General features: G+C 52.7%; 1 protein-coding gene across 1 annotated transcript; it reads right to left on the bottom strand.

Annotated features, from left to right (window-relative positions):
• Positions 1-352: 352 nt before the first annotated feature.
• Positions 353-20,540, bottom strand: Tns4 (tensin 4). The gene is made up of 13 exons (XM_038328348.1): positions 20,504-20,540; positions 17,009-17,523; positions 11,225-11,597; positions 9,385-9,809; positions 7,714-7,800; positions 7,280-7,405; positions 5,845-5,937; positions 5,493-5,570; positions 3,950-4,021; positions 3,078-3,246; positions 2,450-2,518; positions 2,200-2,226; positions 353-753 (listed from the first exon to the last, which is right to left on the bottom strand). The coding sequence occupies exons 2-13, from the start codon at positions 17,433-17,435 to the stop codon at positions 612-614; spliced, it is 2,088 nt and encodes a 695-aa protein (XP_038184276.1). The 5' UTR covers positions 17,436-17,523; positions 20,504-20,540; the 3' UTR covers positions 353-611.
• Positions 20,541-21,990: the final 1,450 nt, after the last annotated feature.

Raw genomic sequence — 21,990 nt, 5'->3', positions numbered from 1 at the left:
AGCCAGGGAGCCTATGAGTTCTGACCCGGCACCTGTTGTTTACGGTTTGCAGGGGTCATAGGTCTCTGGCTCAATCTGCCACGTAGAGAGAGTTCAAGCTGATGAAGCCAGAGCAACGTTGCAGGCAATTTTTACACAGGGAGTCTTGGATGTGGGTGGGCTTCAGCAGCATGGAGGAATACACTGAAGATTCCCAGCTGAGTCTCCAAGGGACCGTTTTCTTTTTTTTTTTCTCTCTTTTTTTTTTTTCAAGACAGGGTTTCCCTGTAGTTTCTAGAGCCTGTCTTGGAACTAGCTCTTGTAGACCAGGCTGGCCTCGAACTCAGAGATCCGCCTGCCTCTGCCTCCCGAGTGCTGGGATTAAAGGCGTGCGCCACCACCGCCGGGCTCAAGGGACCGTTTTCTTGTGGATGGGTCTCTTTATATATAATTGAAGAGCCTGAGGCCCAAGAACTGGGTGAAGGTTACTGCTGAACGTCACAGCAGGCTCAAAGGCTTCAACTTGCTCTGTCCTCAGGTTCGTCAGTCAAGTCTGTCGATGTGGCCACAGCGGCATGGCCAGGGAAAGTCTCTTGAGATGTCAGGGAAGGTCCATAGGCAGCTCCCTTCTCCTACACCCTGTCTGCATCCTGGAGCAGAGCAGTCACCAGGCTGATGACCTGGAGAGCTGGCTGGACTGCTTCGTACTCTGCGAAGAGGTGGCACACGTTCTCTTGTGTCTCTGTCTGGCTCTTGGCCACAAACCCAAAGATCCTGGTGAGAGAAGACAGTCTGTGGGGATGTGGGCTAGGGAGGAGAGGCATCATGCTGAGGGGGGTGTTGGAAGGGGAGGACACTCGTGTACTGTATCGTGTGTGTGTGTGTGTGTGTGTGTGTGTGGTATGTACTTGTTTGCGGGGACACGGCATGTGTCCGTCCATACATGTGTATGGAGGTTGGTGTTGGATGTCTTCCTCGATTGCTCTCTACTAATTTTGAGACAAAGTTTCTTACTGAATCTAGAGCACACCCATTGGCTAGGCTGGCCAGCCAATGAGCACCAGGGATCCGCTTGTCTCTGCCTCCCCAGCACTGGAGTTATATGGCTTTTCATATGGGTTCTGGGGCTCTGACCTCATGTCCTCATGCTTGAGTGGCAGATACTTTCCTCACTGGGTGACCTCCCCAGCACTTCAGTACCTCCTTTTAATAGGACAGCTAAAGGAAGAAGGTGCCTCCCTTGGCCAACTGGGCAAGCATTTATTTCAGACTCAGGGTCTCCATTTTGAATGGGGTTTCCTGAAGACAAGACTTGGAATATCCACTGGGGCAAGAATGTACTTGATAATCATCCCTACAGCTCTGAGATACAACCTGTGCCTCTGGTATAACACCTCGGGCTCCAGATTGGGGGATCTCATAAGAGCCATACCACACTGGCTCCTAAGACCAAAATGGAAACCCTCTTCCTTCCTTCCTTCCTTCCTTCCTTCCTTCCTTCCTTCCTTCCTTCCTTCCTTCCCTCCCTCCCTCCCTCCCTCCATCTTTCCTTCCTTCTTTCCTCCCTCCCTCCCTCCATCTTTCCTTCCTTCTTTCCTCCCTCCCTCCCTCCCTCCCTCCCCCCTCCTTCCTTTATTTCTATTGAGATATGGCGCTGTGGAATAATCCTCTTGTACACTATGAAGATGTGTTGTTCTCATTGATTTAATAAAGAGCTCACTGGCCAATAGCTAGGCAGGAAGAGGTTAGGTGGGAGAGTCAAGCTGGGAGAATTCTGGGAAGAAGGGCGGAGTCGCCAGCCAGAAGCAGAGGAAGCAGGATGTGTAGAGAATGAGGTAATAAGCCATGAGCCATGTGGCAGCATGTGAATTAATAAACATGGGTTAATTTAAGTTGTCAGAGCTAGTTAGTAACAAGCCTAAGCTATCGGCCGAGCATTTATAGTTAATAAGTCTCTGTGTGGTTATCTGGGAGCTGGCTGGCAGGACAGAAACCTCCTCTGCCTACAATAGGGTTTTATTATGTATAGCCTGGAACTGACTACACAGACGAGGCTAGCTGGAACTGGCCTCAAATTCATAGTAATCCTCCTGCCTCAGACTCCGAAATTCTGGGATTACAGGTGTGTGCTGCCAAACTTGGCCTGCCCTCTTTCTGTCAGGTCTGGAACCCTGGCACATGGCCACCTCTTAGAGCCACTGAGTGGTGGGAGGGGCTTACCTGGAAGCTTTGCAGTACTTTTGCCACCTGAAAGAAAGGGACACAACAGGAGTGAGTGACGGGGCTCTGCCCTGCTCCTCAGGACTCTGATAAACAGTGGGAATCATGTTTCCACCTCTGCCATGCCCGACCTGGCCTGATCCCTGACCTCTTAGGGTTCACAGGCCACCTCTGCTATTTCAATCCAGGTACCGTGGAAGTCAGCTAGGCCTGGAGCGGCCTTCTTAGCTTAACTCAGCCTTGAACTTACTTCCGTTGCTCAGGGTCCATTCCACAGAAGCGGAGGGTGGCGAGTGGGTAGTGGCGTCGGAAAAACAACCTGGGTGGATGCAGGAAGAAAAGTCAGGCTGATGAGGGTCTATTCCTACGCCGTGCCCCCATTTCAGCATTTCTGGGTCCCCCGAAGCTCACACGTCCTGTCCTAGTAGGATTCTTACAACCCATCCTGGTTTCTCCCTCACTTTCTCCTCCCATGGAATAGATCTGCCTTATGCTCTTCTGCTGGGGTCTTCTGCCACCCACCCCCATGGCATTCATTTTGTGAGGCCAGGAGTTACAGCTTGGTCTACTCTTGCCTGGTTAAATTAGGGAAGGCTTTGGCTAGGTTGAGTCTCCAAGTCCTGGGGCGAGCTCATTGCACGGTCTGAGGAGTCATTAGTGTCTGGCCTATATACAGATTTAATCAGCACCCAATGAAAACTGCCTAACTTAAACCCTGTTGGTTCCAATTACGGAGGCCTAGGGAAGGCAGGGACCTTGTCTGGTGTCACCCAGCATTTGCTAGCCCTTCTCATCTGGGGCGCTGACCTCTGTCCCCCACCTTCCCTCCAGCGCTGCTCTGTTAGGCTTGCAGCCCAGGAGCCAGGAGAGGCCCTTACTTTCTCTGGACATCTGTCAGAGTGATGCCCTGTTCAGTGACTTTGAAATGGACCACAGTAGGTGTGGGGAGGACATCCCTCTCCAAGGTGACTGAGATGGCCTTCTGCACAGCCAGGGCTCCGCTCAGGGTCTCCACGCTCACCGAGCTCAGGTACAGGGTGTGGCAGCCTATGGGATGCAGATATTGAGAAGGGTCTGTAGCCAGGGTCTTATAATGTGTATGGATCGCTGGGCTCGGGTCTGGGGACAGGAACAGGGCAGAGGGAATGCCTCTCACCAAACAGACTAGGAGTCCGAGGGTGATCAGAACTTCTTTTCCTCTATTTTATGATCTACCCACCCACCCCCCTTTGGTGAGAATAGGGAGAGAGAGAAAGAACAGGGGGAGGGGAGCCACTGTGCTTAGGGGGAGGAGGTCACAAAGTAGGAGCCGCTACTGAGTGCTAATGGATACTTGGCCTCTGGAAGTGGGGAGCATTGAAACCCTTAAGATTCAGACCTCATCCCCTCGGCCCCCCAACAGAGGATCCAGACCTGGAGACCACCCCCAGGGCAGAGAGACACTATTACAGATATGTGTACAATATGTGCAAGAGTGTTGGCTTACCAGAACCCTCCCCTGTCTCCCTTCCCAGTCTCCCTCCCCCGTGCCCAGTCCTCTTCCTCCCCACTGGCCCACAGCGGCAGCCTCTCATCTCCTTGGTTTATGAGGCCGAGGAGGGGGTGTGCCGTGGGCTGTTAAGGCTGCAGAAACAAAGCAGTAATGGGAAGCATGTGTGGGCTTGTGTGAGTCTGTGTGCGTGTGTGTTCATGGGGCTGGGAAGTGGTCTCCAGGGTGCGGTGAACGCGGTACCTCCCCTATACCACTCACCAGCTGATATCTTCAGGCAAGAGGTCTGGCCATGCGTGGGGGACTCCAGCGCTGGTTCTGTGCCTCCCAGTTCTGAACAGAGACACCCCAGGGGAGAGGGAAGAGCAAGTAGATCTCTCTCAGGAGAGCAGCCGGCAAGAATCCCTTTGAACACCTCCCACAGCCACCCCTACCTTCAGGAAGTGACAGGCTGGGAAGCCAGGTGTGATTGCCTCAATTAGAGCCAGGAGGACCACTTTGCCTAGCTTGCTAGCCTTTTGATCCCTTCCCACCTCTCCCTGACAGCTTCCCAGGTCTGGGCCTGCTGCTCTGACCCTGTCCACACAAGCCCCTGACCTTTTCTTTTGGACCCTGCCCCCCATCCTCTTCTTTGCAGAGTAGGGGTGCTGTGTCTCCATCGCTTGTTTAGGGCTCTTCCTGCACCTGCTCCACCTTCCTCCTGCACAACTGAGATGACCCTCTGGGTCTGGGAGCGCCTAGGGGGCTGCAGGCTGTGGATGAGGCTGCAGAACTAAGTAAGCCTAGAACCTCATTAATTCCCTCCCCCACCCTTTCCTCTTTTCCTTTCTGCCTTCTTTTTTATCAGTCTTATTACCTAGCGCTGACTGGACCGGAACTCACTGTGTAGTCTCAAGTCCCTGGTCACCTTGCCTCGGCCTCCCAAGTGCTGGAACTACAGGGAAAGACTGCAGCCTCAACGCTTACCTATGGGTTATAAGGGTGGTGGAGGCGGTATGTGGGGGGGGATAATACCAGATTTGTTCACCCCGACTGTTAGATTTAGGCTCTTCAGTGCTTTCAAGAAGGCTATTCACCCTCTAAGCCAGTGACCTAATGCCACCTTCCTAATGCTGTGACCCTTTAATACAGTTTCTTATGTTGTGGTGACCCCCCAACCATAACATTATTTTCATTGCTACTTCGTAACTGTAATTTTGCTACTGTAATGAATCATAATGTAAATATCTGGCATGCAGCCCCTGTGAAAGGTTCATCTGACCCCTCCTCACCCCTGCAGGGGTCACGACCCACAGGTAAGAACTGCTGCTCTGAGGTCTATTCCGGGCCAGGCACTGTGGTGTATGCCTTGCCTGAACAATCTCATTGAATCTGGGTGCTGACACTTTGGGTCATCTAAAAGATGGTTGTTCTTGTAGGGTAGGGGTGGCGCACGCCTTTAATCCCAGTACCTGGGAGGCAGAAGCAGGAGGATCTCTGTGAGTTTGAGGCCAACCTGGTCTACAAAGTGAGTTCCAGGACAGCCAAAGCTACACAGAGAATCCCTGTCTTGAAAAACCAAAACCAAACCAAACCAAAACAAAAAACCAAAAACAAGTTCTTATTTGTGTGTGTGTGGTGGGCACTGGGGGCTCAGAGGAGTGGACATCCTTAAATTCTCACAGGCGGAAAATGGAGAGACATGGACCTAGTCCAGATCAGACCCTTGTCATACCGACCCTAAAATAAGTCATAAACAAGGTTGAAGTGACCACTTCGGTAGCCACTTTTAGTAAGAGCCCACAGGTGTGACCCAGCCACCTACCTTTCTGTGGGATGGTGAGCTTGCAGGGCAGGGCCAGGGCCATGATGGAGTGTTGACACACGAAGGCAGAGAGGCTCCCTACAAAGGAGCAGGAAGCCCTGAGTAAGTAAGTAGGGCTTTCCCAGCACCCTTCACAGTGCAGGAGACCACATCCTGGAGGCCTGGAGGCTGGGAAGGCCTGGAGGCTAGGGAGGCTGTGGAGGCTATGGAGGGTGGAGGTTGGGGAGGCTGGGGAGAGTGGAGGCTGGGGAGGTAGGGGAGAGAGGCTGGGGAGGCTAGGGAAGCTGTGGAGGCTGCAGAGACTAGGGAAGCTGGGGAGGGTAGAGAGGCTGCAGAGGCTGGGGAGGCTTACCAAAATAGGGCTCCTCATCTGCTCCTTTCAGATGCACCCCTTTGGCTGAAGACTCCACCAGGAAGTGACGTATAAGGTCAGCACTGTCCTCACCTGGACAAAGAAGGAAGGAGTTTTGTTTCAGATCTTGATGTTGGCCAAAGCCTGGCCCGCAGGAGATCCTGCCCACTTCTTCCAGATCCTTCTGAGGTTCGCAGGAGCCTCTGCCTCTCTGTGGAGCTGCACCTAGGAAGCCTGTGTTCACGGGCTCCAAAGTGGCAGCCACTTCGCTCAGATGAGGCTGTGTTTAGAAATGGCCCCAGCCCATCCCAGGTGCCATTATTTCCCATCAGCCTCAGGGACAAGGCCGGCTTTGACAGGCAGCAGAGTGCCCTTTGACCTCACCAACCACAGCTTCCTCCTCCATTTGGGCTCTTGGGAGGCTCTTTGAAAAGCTTCCTTGAAAACCAGCACCCGCCCCAGAGGTGGCTGATGGCCCCCTCCACTCCTCACCCTCTGCTGTGCTGTAACCCCTATTAGGCACTCTCTCTACCACTGAGCCAACCCCCCAAACCCTTGCTAAGAACACAAGGTTGGGTAGTCCGTCCTCATTCTATGTCTTAATTCCTGGGGGGGGGTGTCATTCACTTCCTGAGACTCACTCACCCTTAGGCTTAAGTGAGGGGACTGTAACCCTGGGACCTCGTAGCATGGTTGCTATTTTTTCTCACCTAAACTCCCCAATGAGGTGGTTTCCGCATGGGAGTAAGTCCCCTACATGCCTAGTTCTTACACAGGGTCTGGCATGCGGTAGACCCCTCAGAGATGTGTGTGCTGAGTTACCAGATAAGTCCATGAGATCTTACGATAGCAAACACGCTATCACACACATGTGATTAGCAGTTACACACGTGATAAGCTCTCCCACACAGGATGAGCTATTTTTTTTTAACAAGTCAGAGTTTCTGTGTAGCCCTGTCTGTCCTAGAACTCGCTCTGTAGACCAGGCTATCCTCGAACTCACAGAGATCGGCCTGCCTCTGCCTCCCGAGTGCTGGGATCAAAGGGCACCGCCCAGCAGGATGAGCTATTGAACACGTGGTAAGTTATTACAAGAACGATAAGCTATTGGGAGTGTGATAAGACCACGCATACATTAGTCATATTAGGTTCCTGGAGATAAATCCAGGCTAGACAGAAGTGCTCAGAAGATAGCAGCCTGACGAGAGGCTGGGACCTTTCTCCTCCATCCTTAAAGGGTGGAACAGGTAATTTGAGAAGGCAGGGGCATCTCAGGCATTCAGAGATGCTCCTCATGGTGCCTAGGTGTTGGAGGGCAGCTGGGAGAGCCAGGAGGTAGACTCTCTTCCTGGGAGTCATCCTGATCGTCACTGTCAAACTGGGACAGAGTCCACCATGGTGAGGACTCTGAGGTGATCAAGCAAAAGGCACGTACCTGGTCGGTTTGGGGCAGAAGCTGGCGTCTCCTGTACCTTCAGGGCAAGGCCGAAGGAACCCCGGTAGGAGGAACTGTCCCTGATGACGAAAGCACCTGGTTTCTCCTTCCTCAGCAGATCAATCGCTGGAACAGTGCTTGGTTAGAGGCTGATCCACTCTATACGGACCCTCTCTCTGCCCATCCCCACAGGGTCCTCCCAGAGAAGTCACACAACCTTCTGTCCCCAGGAAGTCCTTGCTCCTGTCTACTTTCTGCAGGTTTTGCTTACTTCCTAATTCCTAATAAGGCCAGCAGGTCACCCACCCTTCCATGGGCTGCTATTGTCCACCTTCCTTACCACCGTGACCCAGGACCCTATCTCCCTGCTTCTTAGTACTCGCCAGACATAATTATGGGGACACTTGTCCCCTAAAATATAGTGCTGGCCTTACCTTGCTCTCGAGTAATGCTTGGCTTAAACCAGTATTTGGATGTGTCCATCACGAACTTCATGGTGGGCTGCATGCCCTTGGCAGCACCTGGAGACAGGCAGAGAAGGGCACTCTGTAAACTGGGTAGAGGGTGGCTGAGAGACAATGGGGGAGAATGCTGGAGACCTGTCCTGCTCTTCTTCCCAGGGATCCTATTCCACTTGTCCTTTAGGAGTCCATGACCAGGGTCTCTCTAAATGGCCTAAAGAGGAAAACCCCACCGGAGCCGTGGCCCAGTGGGTAGAGTGCTTGCCTAGCACACATGAAGCCTTGGGTTCGATCCCTAACACCCCATAAAACCAGGTGGTGATTCATGGCCGTCATCCCAGAAGTTGGGAAGCTGAGGCAGGAGGATTGCATTGAGGTCAAAGCCAGCTTGGCTACAGAATTAAACCCTATCACAAAAGCTGGAAATAGAGTTGGCAGGATGGCTCAGTGGGTCATAGCTCTTGGCATGCGGGTCTGACAATCTGAGTTTGATCCCTTGGACTCACGTAAAGGTGGAAGGAGTCGACCCACTTAAAAAAGTACTTTGACCTTCGCATGTGCTTTGTGACATGTGGGGCCCCCCAGTAATAGATAGAGTTTGTTGTTTGAAAGACCTGGCTGAGGTGCTATTTTCTCCTGTTTTCCAGAATCTGCCTCCAGATAGCTGAGGGAGGAGAGTCTGGGACTAAGTCCTTGGGTCTCTGCTCATGGGAGGTGTGTACCCCAAGGGTGCTCCAGCTGAGCTTGTGTTTACTGCTTTGGGTTCTTTGGATGTCTATAGTCACAGGCTCCGGGAAGAAGGGTGTTTGCTATTTTGTGGTTTTCAGCCATCTGTGTTGGAATGCCTTGTCTCCATTCCCCGCTTGCCCGCTATGGTCTTGTCATCCGTGAACGTCAGAGCGAGGACCGATAGACTCTCTGGCTCTCCTTGGGTTAGCCAGTCAGTCACCACGCATCTTGTTCAGATTGCCTGAGGGTTGCCTAGTTCTGTTTCCTCCCTCTCTCCAGTGGCCCAGCTCCGGTTCCAGTCTCATAACCCTCTGCCAGGCAGCTTCCATGGTGAACCATTACGTTTGCACTGCTGACCCCACATCCTCTTCCCTGCTTCAGTGTCTTATTGTCTAAAGAGTAAAATGGCCCTTGTTGTCTAAAGAGTACAACCCACTTTTTAGCTTGTCCTCTGCCACTCTGCCACAATCTGCCACTATTCCCAGTGACCTGCACCTAACATCCCACAAGTTTCCTTGCTTTGCTGTGCGGGCACACTGCCCTCGCTATGAGGTCACAGCTATCTCTGCAAGGAATGCCTTTTATCCCTTCCTCTGGGTGCTGGCTAGCTTCAGCGTCACCTCCTCCATTCTCCAAGCTGCCTAATCCACTCCTTCATCTGTCACCTGTGAAGTGTCTATACCTCTGCAAGGACCCTACTCTATGGTAGGTCTTGGGTTGGATCACTCTTTCTAGACTGTGTCCATCTGTGTATCCTCACACCCTGACACAATGCTTGGTGCACCAACATTGTGGCAGTCAATAAAAGCGGGTAGTCGATAAAAGTGTTAACTGCCTGTCGCCAAGTCCCCTTGGTCTTTGACTAGTCCTCTTAACTAAATCCTCCGATGCTAAAGGTGTTGGATTACAACATACCGTCTGGAGATGCAGTGACAGGACCATCTGGCAGAGTCTGGCTGTGGCTCTTGGTAGCCTGACAGGGGTGGCTGGGAGATGCAGCCCGAGGCTGGACAGAGCCCTGGTGTCCTGGTGTCTGCCAGGCTGGGGGAGACTGTGGTTCTGGGCACCCATTGATTAGTACAATGGGTACGTCCACCATGGAGTTGGTGACAGAAGCGGGGCAACTGCTGGCCTGCTCCTTGGCTACTGGAGGACAGTAGGCCGCTTGGGGCTGGCCCATGTTCGGTATTGGGTTGCTGGGAGCCTGGGCATCACCAGGTCTCACACACGGGGACCCTCGGTCCAGGCTGTGGAGGCTGGAAGAGGAGCTGGCTGGACTCGCCAAGGATCGCGAAGACGACTGATAACTGGAGAGGCTTGAGTGTGGGAGGGACTGGCTGCTGCAGAAGAAAGCAGGTGGAGTATTAGGTGTCAGGTGGTGACTGGGGACCAGCGCTGTGTTCTGGAATCTAGCCATCTGGGGGCCTTATCTGGGGTCAAATAGAGCACTGCATATACACTCACCCCAAACCCAGAGCAAAGAGTACCCCCATCTGAATTTCAAGGGTGCAATGGGGTATAGAACCTTCCTAGAACCGGGGGACCTTTTGTCATTTAAGCTGACTGGTGGGTTTAACCTCCAGCAGTTAGGCTGGCCTGGGTTTTTCCTGCTTTCCCAGTCAGGCTGATCTGACAGAGCCATCACAGACAGGAGGATCTCCACGCCCCAGAAATCTCAAAAGGCCTGCCGAGAGGTTGCTGCACCTGGACCGGACATGCCTGTGGCTGGTACGAGGCAGCGTTCTACTGGAGGAGGCTAACACCGCTAGGCCAGCAAGCATGGTGGTGGATCCCTGGTTCCTATGCCTGGGACCACCATGGCCAATGCCTTTGGAGTTGGTGTGTGGGACTGAGGTCTTGTGGTTTGGTTATCCTGGAGCAGGATGGGCTGTTGTGCGATTCTACTGGGAGGCCTAAGATCAGTGAGCTGGGATCCCTGCCCAGGGGGTTGGCGCCTCCTACCTGGTTTTGTCAGTGGCACAGGGAGTGTGTGTGTGTGGGGGGGGCTTTCATTCCTAGATGTTTCATCTCAGCCTCCCAAGTCTGTTTATACTCCTGAGATTTATTTATTAATTTTAAAGAATTATTTATTTTATGTGTGTGAGGGTCTCGCCTGTGGTGTGCCTGTGTGCTGTGTGTGGGGGTCAGAGGAGGGCACTGGATCTCCCAGGACCGGAGCACAGACGATTGTGAGCTGTGGTGTGGGGGCTGGGAACTGAACCCGGGTCCTAAGCCAGAGCAGGCAGTGCTCTTAACCATTGAGCTACCTCTCCAGGTCCCACCCCCGAATTTTAAAGACCCTTCCTCCAGATGGGTCATGTGGGGGCTGGGAAGAAGACAGGTGAGTCTCATTAACGTAGTACTGTATTCTCAAAAGGTCAATGGAAGCCATGAGTTGAGAACACTGAATTATGATCTAAATGCTTTGAGGGGAATTTGAGATAGAAATGGCTGTGACCGTAGAAAAGACATGTATTCTTTTTTGTTTTCTTTCTTTTCCTAGACAGGGTTTCTCTGTGTAGCCCTGGCTGTCCTGGAACTAGCTCTGTAAACCAGGCTGGCCTTGAACTCACAGAGATCCACCTACCTCTTCCTTCTAAGTGTTGGGATTAAAGGAGTGTGCCACCACAGCCCAGACAACGTGTATTCTTCTATTCTTGATGCCCATACATTTTGCTCACAGAACAGAACTGTTGTGTGTGTGTGTGTCCATGTCCATGTGTGTGTTACCATGCATGCAATGTCGTGAACTTACCTTCCAAATACATAGCTGACATCTGACGTGGGGCTGGCTGACAGCACAGAGACCCTGCTGCCCCGCTGTGGGGCCCTTGGTCCTTTCTCCCAACCTGGAGGAGTGGCCAGTGGGGAGACTGAGGCCCTGCTCTCCAGGCCAGAGCTGGAACTGCTAAGGGAAGATGGGGTATGGGGAGAGGGACCCCTGCCCTGGTTCCCAGAGAAGATGAGGCTCTCGCTGCTGCTTCGAGTCTCTCGGGGAATGTCTCTGGAGAAAAGGAGGCTGCCGTTGCGTGGGGAGCCAAAGGGTGGAGTCACACACGGGCTGGAGCAGCGTTGGGGACCGTCGAAGCATCTTGATCTGGTGGAGGTCACTTCGATGTACTTTATATCTTTGTTGGAGGTGAGGGGAGAAAGAAAGCATTGGTGAGAGGCAGGAGTCAGAGAGAATCAATGGGTGGAGCGCTGTCTGGCAAAGGTGGTGGAAACTGGGGGTGCACAAGCTGTCCCCCCTCTAGAGGGTCATGAATCCTATCCATGGTTTCCCAGGATGGAAATTAGGGTAGGGTCCTGGAGAGCACTCACTTTACTAACAATAGCTCATCCCTCCCTATTCAGAACTGTGGAGTCCAGCCTGCCCTGGGTACTCATGGTTCCTTCCCATGAGCCCGTGGTGCCTGAACCCGGGGTCCTGGGTGGAAGTGGGCATGCACAGGGCTGGTGGGCTGACTCGGGCTTGCTGGTTCAGGGGATGCAGAGACAGCCTGGCTTTGCAGCCACACAAACTTGGGCGGGAATCTTGATGTTACCTCTTTCTAGCCAGGAGGCACTGAGTAACTTTCCAGACCTCTCTTGGCCTCAGTTTCCTTATCTGCAAAGCGGTGATCTAGACCCAGCCCTCTAGGGTGGTGCTGAGGAGCAAACATGGGTGACTGGAGCCAGGTTCTCAGCAGGCCTCCTCACAGAAAGAGCATTCCCTACCAGGTGTTCCAGTGAGAGGCCCTCACTAGCTGAAATGGGGATCTTTGGCTTAAGAGAATGGAGCGACAGAGGAGACTCGGGGAACTGCATTGTAGGCTCTCAGAGGCTGTGAGAGTGAGTGACAGAGAGTTTTCCAGGAGGCTGGCAGGTTTCTTTCCTTCACTTTAAAAAAAATTGTTGGGTGGTGGTGATGATGCACCCTTTTAATCCCAGCACTTGGGAGGCAGAGACAGACGGATCCCTCTGAGTTCAAGGCCAGCCTGGACTACAAACCGAGTTCCAGTATATCCAAGGCTGTTACACAGAGAAACCCTGTCTTGAAAACCAAACCGAACCAAAACCTTTTGAGATACAATCTAGACCCAAACTCCTCATGTAGCCCAGGATAGCCTTGAACTGATTCTGATAGTTTTGTCTCTACTTTCTCAGTGAGCACAGGTAGAAGCCACCGTATCTAGTTTTTAATGTGTCACCTGGAGTATTGGGGATAGAACCCAGGGCTTCATGAATGCTAGGCCAGGCCTTTTACTGAGCTGCACCCCTAGCCCCAGCTTCTATTTTTGAATTTATTTATTAATTGATTGATTTTTTTTGAGACAGGGTTTCTCTGTGTAACAGTCCTGGCTGTCCTAGAACTCACTACGTAGACCAGGCTGGCCTTGAACTCATAGAAATCCGCCTGCCTCTGCCTCCCAAGTGCTGCTGGGATTAAAAGCATGCACCACCTGGCTAGCTTCTATATTTATAAAGACTTTATACTGTTTATGCCCATAACCACCGCTAACCCTCAGCATGGCCCTTGGGTAGTTCAGACATTGGTTTTACAGAGGAGGTAACTGGGGTTGGAGATTAAGTGAAAGTAGGAGTTGAGGTTTCTTGCATCATTTTTGCCAAAGACAGGCAATTGCTAGCATGCAACATAGCATATCCTGCCTGTTACAGCAGCTCTATGAAAATGCTATTGATCCCCGTGTAACCAATAAGAACTCAAGGTTCAGCTAGGCTGAGTGAGTTGTTCAATGCCACAGAACTAAAGGAGTGGAGGGCCCCAATTTCTGCCCCTGAGCTGTGTTTGTGGCCTCTTCTAGAAGAACTCTTTGGGATCCCATTCTAAGGCCTTTCTGGTGTTTGTCTTCTCTGGAGTGGGTCTCTTGACCTGGTGAGGCTCCTAGCCCCCAACTTCATGGGTCATAAAAATATCTAAGACCTTGCCTGGGAGCTGAGCAGGGTGGGAGGGGCCTGTGCTGTGACTCACACCCCCACTCCTTGTCCTGAGGTGGATATGGTTGGGGAGGTGGAGGCTCCCACCCCATCCCTGGGGTGCAGCCGCTGTTTACAGGCCTGTGGGGCAAGTCCCGGCAGTGTAGGGTGGATGCAGGCGCCAGCCGCAGGCCTGGCCAGTGAAGGGAGGGCATGTGGGTGGGGGGAGGAGAGACAGTTATTAAACAGCCTGCCCTTGGGACTGGCAAACAGCCTTGCCTGGCAGAAACTGCTGGAAAATGAAATGTGGGGACCTGATCCAAGGATGGGGTGGGAGGTCGTAGAGAGGATAAGGGAGATGGTGTTTGGGTCTAGGAGCCAGGATCCCTCTGGGGTGGTGACTCTGAAGGACGAGTCTAAGGAGAGGTGAACAGGAGGCAAGGAAGGGGGTACTGACAGAGTTTCAGAAAGGTGCTGGGGGGCGGGGGGCATTTCAGAGGAGAAGCCTGTTGGCTTCCTCTAAGGAAACTCCAGTTTAAGGAGACAGACAGAAACAAGGGCTTTAAGGATTAGAAACAGCCTGATCTGCCACTTGGTAGGACCATGGCTTCCTTCCTCAACCTCAGCTAACACATCTATAAAACAAGACCCCTGTGATTTCCTTCATGGCAGCTGCAGGGACTCTGCATCTTAGGAGCTAATCTCCACGAACAATCTATTCAGATGTGTCTAGGGAGTCACGAGAGGATGGCTCCAGCTTTACCAAGCGAGGAGGTGAGCCTCTGCCGCTTCCTGATGACAGGGTGCCTCGAAGGAGGATGGATGGGATGTGGCACCAGGGTGTATGCGGGAGTTTTGGGGGGGTAGAATCCACTCTAAGGATGTGAAGATGTAAGGGACCTCACCCAGAATTCTCAGCAGTGTCCCGGACTGTGAAATCCTTCTTGCCAGCAACAGTGGCCCACTGGAGGGTTTGGGGAGACTGAGATGGGCATAGCGGGCCTGTGGTGTGGTATCTGCCACTCTTGGTAAGGGAAGACCAGCCCCTTGAGGGGGTGCTGACCTTGCCCTGATGTTTTAGGAGGGAGTTCTGTGAGAAGCATGTGAGTAGGGGTTGGAGATGAGGGTGCCTGTGGTCCAGAACTCTAGAGAGAGACTGGTTGCTGGTTAGCCTGGACTAAAGAGCAAGAATTTGTTGTTTGTTTGTTTTTTTTTTAAAGGAGGAGAAGGAGGAGGTGGCATGGCGGAGGGCAGTAAGGACCTCCTGGTCACTGCCAACCTTCCTGTACTCTTTGTTCCCCAGAGTTGGATGGACCCATGCTTCGGGTGACAGGCTGTCCCTGGACAATCTGAGGATGGGGACCACTGCCTTGACAGTCATCTGCTCTTCACCAAGCCTTCAGCGGAGGAAGAGCTGGTTGTAGTCTACTCTGCACCCCACCCTGTACCTGCGGACTCCTAATACTGATCTTGCCCCAACTGGTCTTGGCCGGGTGGAATCCCTGCCTTGGGGCATGAACATTGAAACCCTGGGCTGGCTCCTGCCAACGGTAATTAGGTCTAAAGCACTTCCCCGCAGTGCTATGCCCATGACTGGCCTTCAGCAGCAGAAGGCTGCTGCAGGAGAAGACAGCTCCTGTAATAGGCTTGGCAGGAAGAGGGGAAGCAGTGGGAGGCCAGGATCCCCTGATGGGTGCCAGAAGGCTTGGGTGCTGTGCCGACTTCTATCTCAGAATCTAAACTGCCCTGGGGCTGGCTGTACAGGCAATCCCCCCCCCCCCCACTCTACCATGGCTCACCAAGACTTGTGACAAACAGGCAACAAATCCTTTCTCTTAATCGCTGTACTCTTGGAGGTAGGAACTCTTTATTTTGTCCATTTTATAGATGAGGAATCAAAGACATAGAGGTGACGTCAATAGCTTGCATCAGGTCAGCCTGAACCCAGGGGTCAGGCTAAACAGGTTCCCTACTCAAGCCCATGTTAACTTAGTTTTTCATCTGTACAGTGAAGTCAAATTCTCCTCTCAATGGGGTAGGATAGGAAAATTCCATACAAGTCAATCATGGAGGTACACATCTGTAATCCTAGCGCTTGGGAAGAGGAGGCAGGAGGATATGAGAAATTTAAGGTTATCCTGGGCTACCTGGCACGATTGAGGCCAGCCTGGGCTACATGAGATCCTGTAGAAGGCACTCAGCAGAGAGACAGGGCCTAGCATGCAGCAAACGCTCAGGAAGTGGATGTTAGCCTGGCTTCTGTGTGCACCCCCTGCTATCTGACCTCCGGGGACCTGACCTTTCCATCTGTTTGACGGATGCCTCTGCTGCTCCCTCACTCCCAGAATACCCTCGAGATGTTTCAAGTGTGGGGAACCGAATCAGCACCCAGGGCTTCCCAGATTCCCCTGGCTGTGTGTGCTGGTGTCAGCTTGTACCAGCTTGTTAGGAGCTGGAGACTGCAGGCTTCTGATGTTGTCTAGCTGGTTGCCGAACTTGGTCATTATTAGCAGCTGCATTCTGCAAACTGATACTGAAATAGCTGACATTCAAAACGAAAGCTGACCAGTTGTTCAGGAGGGGAGGTGGACTGGTAAGAACTAGGCTGGGCTACACAGACTCTTGTCTCCAGAAGATTTAAAAGAATATAAAAAATGAAAATATATGTGTGTAATACGGAAGGTCAGACACACCCCAAACCCATACACATCCTCGCTCTCTTACTATAATGCAGGCTGAGATTTTATGGTTATTGTATTGGTACAGTGAGATTTTATTTCTTTTGTGCTGAGGGCAGTTTAGGTTATCACTGAGTTACATTCCCAGCTTTAAAAAACCCTCCCACTTTAAAAACCCCCCCCCCCCCCCAGTTTGGAGACAGGGCCTTGCTATGTGGTGCAGGCTAGCCTAGAACTCAAGACCCCTCCACCCCCGTGCAGAGTGAGCGTCTAGGTGTGTGCCACTATGGCCTCTGATGTATAGTGCTGTTCTACAGAGCAGGACTACTTCACTTTCAATTGTACGCTCGGTGACGTCCCGTCAGTAGCTCGGAATTGGGAGAATTTACACCATGGGAATGGGCAGAAGCTTCAGATTGGGACTTGTGTTTCCCAAACAGGGAATCAGCATCCTACTTCTTGTGTTCTGCCTCTATCACATCCCATCCATCTTGGGCCTTTCTCAAGAGATGTTCCCCTAAGCAGGGATCGGGGACCATCTAGAAATCCTGCAATAATTTTAGGAGACCAGACTTAGGCTATAAAGAGTAACATCAAGAGCTTAAGTAAGGTCCAAGGACTCTGCACTTAGGAAGCTCTTACTATGTGCACATCGTTGTGGAAGCTGCTTACATGGACCAGCACATCTGAGTTCTCATAAAAACCATATGAAACTGGAGTCTACCAGTTTCCAAACTCAGGGACCAGGCAGAGTTGGTTGGTGAGGGAAATCTGTATTTATGCCTTTTGTGCAGCAGAGAAATCAGAAAGGTCAGAAGTTTGTTTAGGGCTCATTGTACTCCTCACAGGACAAGAACCCCTGCACCTCAAATTTCGTAGAAGAGCCCCTATTTGATTGAGTTCTGTCTCCCAGCTTCCCTCTTGCTTATGCCCCAAATCCTTACCTAAGGCTTCAGGTTCCTCCTTCTTGCTCCTTGAAGTGATGCTGCTGGCCTGCTCAGCCTGGGGACCAGCAGTCCCAGAGGGAAGCAACTGGAAGGTGGGGTCTAGTTCCAGGATCATCTGGTTGAGGGTCTCCAGTGAGAAGTCAATGCAGGAGTCGAGGTCCTGTGAGGTCCCTGAGGCCTGCTCCCCAGGGTGCTGCAGGGGGCAGTGAGCTTTGGCTTCTGTTTGCTGAGCAGGCTGGAACCTGCTGGAGGTGCCTTTGCAGAGTGTGGGGGCCATCAGAGGCTGGGTTCCCCAGCTCTCTGTGGTGTAGTAAGGACACAGTGCTGGGAGGCTGGGGTTGGAGCTTGGGTGCAGGGCCATCCTGGATTCTTCGTGGGGAGTCAAGCTGACCACATGACCTCCAGCCAGCAGGGAGCTGGACATGATGCGGCCGTGAGTCCAGCGCTTTTGGCTTCTGATCAGCCTCACTTCTACCCCAGAGCTATAGCCTGCTCCCAAGAGCTCCAAAGACCTGAAAGAGGAGGGTGTGATCTGAGTGCCATCTGTAGGTGAAGCCCCTGCCTGGGTTCTCAGTGAAGAACAAAGCATCTCATTCAGTTAAAGGCCCAGTTGGTTTCCTGGCTTTGACACTCACTGACTGTGTAAGTTTGGACAAAGGAAATAATTTTTCTCCCTGTCTTAGTTCCTTCATTTGACAAATGAGCTAGCCTTAATCGTATGCTTAGGACAGTGTCTGGTAGATCTAAGCCTAGGCAAGTGACGGTTAGGTGACTGAAAAGGATGATTGCCAATCGCTTACTATGTCATGCGCGTATTTCTAAACAGATGTGGGCTGATGTGTGTGGGGAACTACTAAGTTCAGAGGCCCTGAGAATTATACAAAAAGCCCCTTCAAGTTGTTGTAACAACCTGATGAGATAGGTACCACTATTGTCCCATTTTGCAATAAAAAGAGCAGAGGTACAGAGGAAGGGGACACGAAGGAGATTCCATGGCCCCGCTGGGAAGGCCAGGGAGGACTTCTGTGGAGAAGGAAGGAGACATGCAAAGCAGAAAAGAGGGAGCTAGCTGAGCATGGTGGGTAAGAATGAGGAGGCAAGGCAGTGTTCAAAGCGGCATGTGACATGTGCAAAGGCCCAGGGGCCAGATGGGAAGTCAAAGGTATCCAGGAAACAGAGGCGCTTGGGCTGGAGGGGCAGGGTGGGGCAGGTGGGCTAGGTAGACTCTGCTGAGACTCCTAGGCTCATCTCAGGGCTGACAATTCAAACCCAGGAGGTAAAAGAGAGCCACTGGGGAGTGATAGGATCAGATGATAGTCACTCCCCCGGGGCTCGTTCAGAAAAAGAAATGCCCTAACTTGCTATCTCCTTTCCTGTGAAAAGTTCTTCCTGTTGTCTAACCTTGATGCTACATACTTGTTTCTCATGGATTGGTGTGTAGGGGAGGAGGTAAAAGGTCCTAGGACAGACCAGTGAGAAAACTGGGTGGGACAGGAACGTGCTGTTAGTCCTTCTGGCAGCCTGAGCCTTGCTGCCTCCCTCCCCGTGTCAGAGCGTGAAGCCACAAGGTGATGCATGGGAAACCACTGGACAGTTCCGGAGATGAATTAGAAATTGGGGGCTTATGGAGTATGACACCCTCGTAAGGGGTTCCCAGCTACAGAGCATCCCCATCAGGTGCCAGGTACTGGCCAACATGCTGTGTACAGCTGGCATTCCAGCCAGAGCCTCTGCCCTCCATCCATTCTGCCCCTGAAGCTACCCAGACTCACAAACGTCCATAAAGTTTTAGGGATCGGGTGTGGTGTATACACCTGTGATCCAAGCAAGAGAGAGGTAGAGGCAGGAGGATGAGGAGCTACACAGAGAGCTCGCGGCCAGCTGGAGACACATGAGACCCTGTCTCAATCCCCCACCACTCACCCACCCACCCACCCACCCACCCACCCAACCAACCAAATAAACAACAAAATCCTGAAAGGAACCAACAGAGGGTTCAGATCTGGGATTCAAATCTAGGCTTTGGACCTTGGTAATCTTAACTCCTTCAGCCACATGGAGTTCAAAGGCAGAAGGGACACACAGAGGGGGCCCTGATATGCCAAATGACAGAAAGCCTGGCCTCTACACCCCGCCTGGCTCGGCTCCTCACCCCAGGCTCCTATGGCTTTGTTATCTGACTTCTTGGCTGGGTCCAGGGGTGGGGATGCCATGTGGGGAAGCATATCTATAAATGGCAGTGGAAGGGAGCTGGCTGGAGCTCCTTCCTTGGGGGCAGCTGAGGACACAGAGCCCAAGCAAGACACAGCTTTTCCCACATAGTCTCCAAGAGTCCAGGGAGCAGGCGCAGCTTGCAGGGTTCACTGCCAGGCCTACAGAGGAAGCTGGGGACACTGAGCAGGGTGCACTGGAACCTGAGTATCCCCCACGACCAGGACTGGAGATTACCCACATGCTCATCCCGAGGCTGTCCCTGTGCCTCTCCAGACAGATCTCAGTGGTTTTCCCATCTGATGATGACCTGATAATAAGACACTTGACACTCCTTCTATTTCCCAACAGTGGTGAAGGGGGGAGTACTGGCAAGGCTGAGGGACTTGCCCAGGCTACAAGTGTGTGTCCGGGAGTTCACGGTGGGTATTCTTGCCTCTGACAGTCCTCCACGATCACCCTGCTCTCTTCCCACAGGCGTAAGATCTCCCCTACCTCGGCCCCCTTTTGGGATTCTGGAGCCAACTGGTACTGAAAATCCAAGGAGACGCCGAGGGCAGGAAGCCCTTCTGTAGGTTCTCATCGAACCTTCCCAAGTCATCCCTGGTCCCAGACACAGGCTCCTCTGCTCCTCTGGGATGTTGCTATACAGCCCGTGTCTTCCCAGTGCACCTCTCTAGCTGATTCCTTTCAGCTCTAAGTCTTAGGGAGGAGTGCCTGGGCACACACACACACACACACAGAGGCCTGTGTCTTAGGAAGGATTCCAGTTAGCTCTGCCCTATTTACAGCTCCCTCCTACCTTCTCTTCAGATTCTAACTCTGTTTCTTTCTCTTCTCCTCCCCAAAACTCCGGGGCAAGGACCTTCTGGGGCACAGGAAAGTCCTATGATCTTCCTTTGCTGAGCTCTTTTTTACTTACTATGGCCTCATATAAGCCCAGGTAGGGGAAGCAGAGGATGAAATCCCAGTCTCCCCAAAGCACAACCCAGGACCCCTATCATTTGAGCCTACCTCCTCATTGTCCTTTGCCTCCCCAAGATCCAGGAAGCCTCACCTGGGGCAGCAGGCAGGGCCTGCGGGACAGCGGACAGTCTCCTAGTCCCGCCAGTCTCAGAGCTCTGCCTGGGAGTCAGGACGCCTGGGGCTGTCCAGGCTCTCATCAGGTGTCCAAGACCCCAGGCCAAGACCAAGACCCCTGCACCCCGGCTGCGGCCTTAGATCTCTTTAGGCTCTGGACTGAGCTCCCCCACCCACACTCCAATGAGTAAAGGCACCTACCTATTCACGGCTCCCGCTGCACTCACTTACGGCTCCCAGGATCAAACTGTGCTGAACTCAGGTAAGTCAGGACAGCAGGCGCCAGCAAACCTCAGGACCCGCCTTTAAGAACAGCCCGCCCTCCGTCCGTCCTCCTCCTCCCCTGAGGCCCTACACGTGGCCTTGACAGCGGCCGGCCCCGCCCCAGAGGTGTTCTAACAGTCCAGGTGGGGCAGTCACAGGCTGGGAGGGGTCTGTGTGTGTTGCGGAGGTGGGCAGGGGGTGAGGGTGGGGAGTTGAATGGCGGGCTGGCCTGGCAGGCGCCGGTTAGGGTGTGTGTAGGGGGCCCCAAGCTCCCAGCTTGGCCCTTCCCGTGTACCACGTGGTCAGGAGGATGCCCAGGCCAAGGTGTGCTGTGGGCTTCCCCTTCCACCTTGCGGTGGCAGGAGGAAACAGTGGGTTGACGGAGACAGTGAGAAGGGGAGCTTCTACTGGAGACCCTATCCCAGACCTATCCCGTGGATCTGGACGCCCCTGTTGGGCCCACGTGTTGTCTTTTCTAACCTTCTGTCCTGTTACAAGGCCACCTCTAGCCTGGGAATGAGGCTTCTGTCGCCAGCGAGGAAGCTGGAAGGCCCTGGAGGGCTCTATCAAGAGGGTTCGCTGCTCTGCTCCGTGATTCACTCTCCCAAGAAGCTCTGCTAGGTGGAGGGCAGAAGTCACCCCTTCTCCAGGACAAAAAACTCCCTCCCTGCCAGGGGTTCTCAGGATGTTGTGAGCGAGTGTCCAGCCAGGATGAGTGGTAGAGCCCCATCCGGGCAGGTTTTCAGCCTGAAGACACTCACTGACACCAGCAGGCTGATCTGGAGAGTGGGCTGCCCAGCATCTCTGTTAGGTTCTGCAGCCTGCTTTCTGGATTGCTTTCTGATGCCCTGTGGTTTTGCAGAACCATGTTGAGCTAGTGTGCCCGCCACAAAAAGGTCCAAAGTGGTCCAAGGCTTCTTGAGAGCAGCATAAAAAGGGATCCTCAAGGATCCCTGTGGTCCCACAGATGCCAGCCTTGGTGAATACAGGTGTAGCTTTGTATGAAGAATCTGGCTCGCTGCAAGCCAAGGTAACCTTGGTCTGTAGGTTTTAGCTTAGTTGGCAGGTGGGAGGACCGACTGCTGAGCTTTTTGGGTGGAAGGGTTAGGCTACGCAGAGGAGAAATGGCCTGGGACTGTAGCTCAGTTGACACATTGCTTGCCCAGCATGCAGCATGTAGGAAGCCCTGGGTGGTTGTGGTTTTTTTTTTTTTTTTTTTTTTTTTTTTTTTTTTTTTTTTTGTCTCTCTGCAATTAGACCTTTTGGTTCATATGCAACCACTTCTTTCAGCTTAGCTGGCTCAGAACCCTGATTTCAGTTTCAGCGGCCCCACAGACCTTGCCCAGTTCCTCTGCCCACCCCCGGCGTTGGACACAAGTAGCTTTCTGAAGGGGATGACTTGTTTTTGTATATGTGTCGGTAGG

This window comes from Arvicola amphibius, chromosome 4 (assembly GCF_903992535.2).
Source record: "Arvicola amphibius chromosome 4, mArvAmp1.2, whole genome shotgun sequence".
In the NCBI taxonomy this organism is placed as follows: domain Eukaryota; kingdom Metazoa; phylum Chordata; class Mammalia; order Rodentia; family Cricetidae; genus Arvicola; species Arvicola amphibius.
Note: the sequence above shows the minus strand (reverse complement) of the source record. Positions and strands in the feature narration are given on the sequence as shown.